This window comes from Pyrgilauda ruficollis, unplaced genomic scaffold, assembly GCF_017590135.1.
Source record: "Pyrgilauda ruficollis isolate IOZ18807 unplaced genomic scaffold, ASM1759013v1 scaffold293, whole genome shotgun sequence".
Classification (NCBI taxonomy): Eukaryota; Metazoa; Chordata; class Aves; order Passeriformes; family Passeridae; genus Pyrgilauda; species Pyrgilauda ruficollis.
Window position 1 is genome coordinate 98,405 of NW_024524300.1, and position 3,110 is coordinate 101,514.

The window sequence follows — 3,110 nt, forward strand, 5'->3', positions numbered from 1 at the left end:
CCCCCCGCCCCCGAGGAGGGGGGCAGCGACGGGCCCCGGGGGACCGGGCCGGCCCGCCCCGTTACCGCTCAGTGGGACGGGCCCCGGCGGGACCGGCCCGGGACGGCTCACGGCCGGCCTGGGGACATCGGGGCAGCGCACGGCGGGGTGGGGGCTTCGGACAGCGGCGGGACCGACCGCGGACACCTGCACCGGGCACCAGGCACTGAGCACGGGCCTCGGTACCGGGCACATGGCGGGGCCCAGCCGGGCCCTCTCCGAGGTGCTGAAGGGGCCGCGCCGGGTGCTGGGCCGGGTCGCGGGGTCCCCGGGGGTACCGGGGAGTACCGGAACAGCAGGTGCTACCCCGGGAAGGAAGCGGGATGCTCCGGCCGCTCTGCGTCTCCTGGGGCCGCCCCGACAGGAACCCCCCGCCCTCCGCGGAGCCTCCCCGGTACCCGCTCACCCGCCGGCGCCCGGGGAGGGGGCGCAGCTCGGGGCCGCAGGAAACCGAAGCAGCGGCTGGGGAGCGGCGGGGAGGTCCGTGCCTCTCCCGGGCAGGGCGAGGAGGCGGCCCGGTGCCGGTTGAGGGGGCGGAAGGGGAGCCCCGCGGCCCCTTCTACAGCCCCGCGGCCCCTTCTACAGCCCCGCCTGGCCCGTTCCCCTTCCGCTGCCTCAGTTTCCCGGGGCCGCCCCCCGCGCCGCAGTGCCGGTGCCCGCCGCCGGCCCGGCCCTGACGCAGCACTCGCTATTTTTAGCCGCGGGGAGCGGCTGTTGCGATGCTACCGGCGCCCGGTGCCGGCGCCCAGCCCCGGTCCCCGGGGAGCGGCGGGGCGGAGGCGGCCCCCGAGCTCCCTCCAGTGCGGAGGTTGGGGTGGGAGACGCTCGGCCGCTCCCCGCTCCCCACCCCAGCTCCGTGCTTTAATGCGGAGCCGCAGCAGCGGCGGACCCGGGGCTGGCGGGGCTGCCCCGCCCCAGTGCCGGTGCTGGTCTCGGTGCCGGTGTAGGTGCCGGTGCCGGCCCGCTCACCTGCCTGCGGAGGATGCTGGAGGTGGTGTCGGACGAGGTGCTGCCGTCCGAGCGCTTGAAGCGGCTCTTGCGCTTCGGGAGCCTCCGGGGGCTCTGCGGCGAGAGCGGGCGGTGAGCACCGGGCGGCTCCGGGCGGCTCGACCCCGCCGCGGAGCCGCCACCGGCGGTCCCCGGCTCTGCGGGCAGAACCGAACCGGGCCGCACGGGGCCCGCGACGGCCCGGAGGGCTCCGGTCTGCTCACCTGGAAGGAGCCGGAAGCGTCAGGCTGCGCCGGGGCTGACATCCCCGGCGGCACCCACCGGAGCCCCGGGGATCCCGGCGGGGCAGCCCCACACCGGACCGCGGCGCTCCGCGGGGAAGGGCCGCGCCGCCGCCACTGCCGCTCTCCGCATCACACGGGGCCGCCGGGGCGTCCCGGCCGTCCCCGCCCCCGCCTGCCCGCCCCCGCGCCCATCCCCGTGGCGGCCGGTCCGCGCCCCCGCAGCTGGGCAGCCACCGGGAGGCACCGGGAACGGACCCTGCCCACAACCCGCAGTGCTGCGGTGACCGGCCGCGCGGTACCGGGGATGGGGAGCCTCCCCGGGGCGGCCGCAGCCCTGCCCACGCGTGTGCGGGGATGCGGGAGCCAGAGCCCCTCCGCCCGCATCCCACCGGGACGGCTCCCGCTGCCGCCGTGCCCTTTCCACGGTTCTTTTTGCCACCCCCACGCCTGGGCAAATCCCCCCCCCCCTCCACCACGGGGTTACGCCCCCAGAGACTCCCGCGTGGGGCAGGCGGGGCCGTGGGGGGCTGCAGCCCACCCACCCCACGCCCCGTGTCCCCGCCATGCCCACGGTGTTGACCGGTTCCGGTGCTGCAGCATCACCGGACCGGAGGGGCAGAAGGGGACAGCGGGCCGGGGGTGCAACCGGAGCCTCCGGAGCCCCACGGAGCCCCAGCACGGGCCCCCCCACCCCCCGCGCGGCGGGACTTCCGCGTGGGGCCGCAGGGACACGGCCCCGCCGGCGGCTCCTAATTAATGATTAATCAGCGCTCCCCGGGGCCCGCCCTGTGTCAAGACGGGCATGAGGGCGCGTGGAAATGGGGGTGCATCGGCAAGGGGGGCGTGTGTGCAAGCAAGGGGGGCTGTGTGTAAGGGGTGGGTCAGGGTGTGTGCAACGGGGGCTGTGAGTGTGTAAGGGGTGGGTCAGGGTGCGTGCAAGGGGGGCTGTGAATGTGTAAGGAGGATATAACGGGGGTGTGCAAGGACTGTGTGTGTGAAGGTGGGGGCTGTGAGTGTGTAAAGACTGTGTATGTGTAAAGGTGAGTGTGCAAGGGTGGGTGTACGTGTGTGTGCAAGGCACACACTGTGTGAAGTGTGTGAGGGAGGTGCGTGCCCCTGTGAGTGTGTGCAAAGGGTGTGTGTGCAAGGGCTGCCTGTGCAAGCCGCGTGTGTGCAGCCGCACCTGCGTGCACGCCTGCTGTGCCTGAGGGGTGCACAGGTGTGTGAGCACGGGGATTCGTGTGTTTGCACACAAATATAGCGGGGTTTATGTGTGAGAGAGTGCATAACGGGGCTGCCTGAGTGTGCAAGGGTGTGTGCGTGTGCGAGGGTGTATAAATGTGCCAGGAGGGTGTGCATGTGCAATATCTGTGTGTGCAGCATGAAAAACCTGTGTGCAAGGGTTTGTGTGTGCGTGTGCAAGGGGATGTGTGCGTGTAGGGGTGTGTGCAAGGCGATGGGTGCACGCCGCGGGTGTGCAGGGGGATTCGCGTGCGTGTGAACACACGCGTGCGTGCAACACGCGTGTGCCAGGGTGTGCAGTGCGTGTGCAAGGGGGGCACCGGGATGTGCGCGGGGCGGGCGTGCAGGGGAAGGCACCGGGGGCACTGGGGTGGGTGTGCAAGCGACACACTCGGGGGGGTTGCGCGGACACGGGGGGTCCCCGCCGCGCGTGTCCCCGCCATGTCGGTGCGTGTGTCCGTGTCCGTGCGCGTGTGCGCAGCCCCGGGGGTGCGAGTCCGCCCCCACCGCTCCGGGCCGTACCGGGCCGTTCCCGCCGCCGCCGCTGCGCCTTTAAGGCCGCCGGCCGGGAGCGCCCGGGAGCGGATCCGGGCGGGG

General features: G+C 73.7%; 1 protein-coding gene across 1 annotated transcript in view; it reads right to left on the reverse strand.

Moving 5' to 3' along the window:
- Positions 1-1,325, reverse strand: part of CACNB3 (calcium voltage-gated channel auxiliary subunit beta 3) — a 7,534-nt gene extending 6,209 nt beyond the window's left edge. Inside the window, exons 1-2 of the mRNA XM_041472548.1 lie at positions 1,251-1,325; positions 1,009-1,101 (exon numbers count right to left, since the gene is read on the reverse strand). Of these exons, the coding sequence (XP_041328482.1) occupies positions 1,009-1,101; positions 1,251-1,292 (135 nt within the window). The 5' untranslated portion in view covers positions 1,293-1,325. The remainder of the gene's footprint in view (positions 1-1,008; positions 1,102-1,250) is intronic.
- Positions 1,326-3,110: the final 1,785 nt, after the last annotated feature.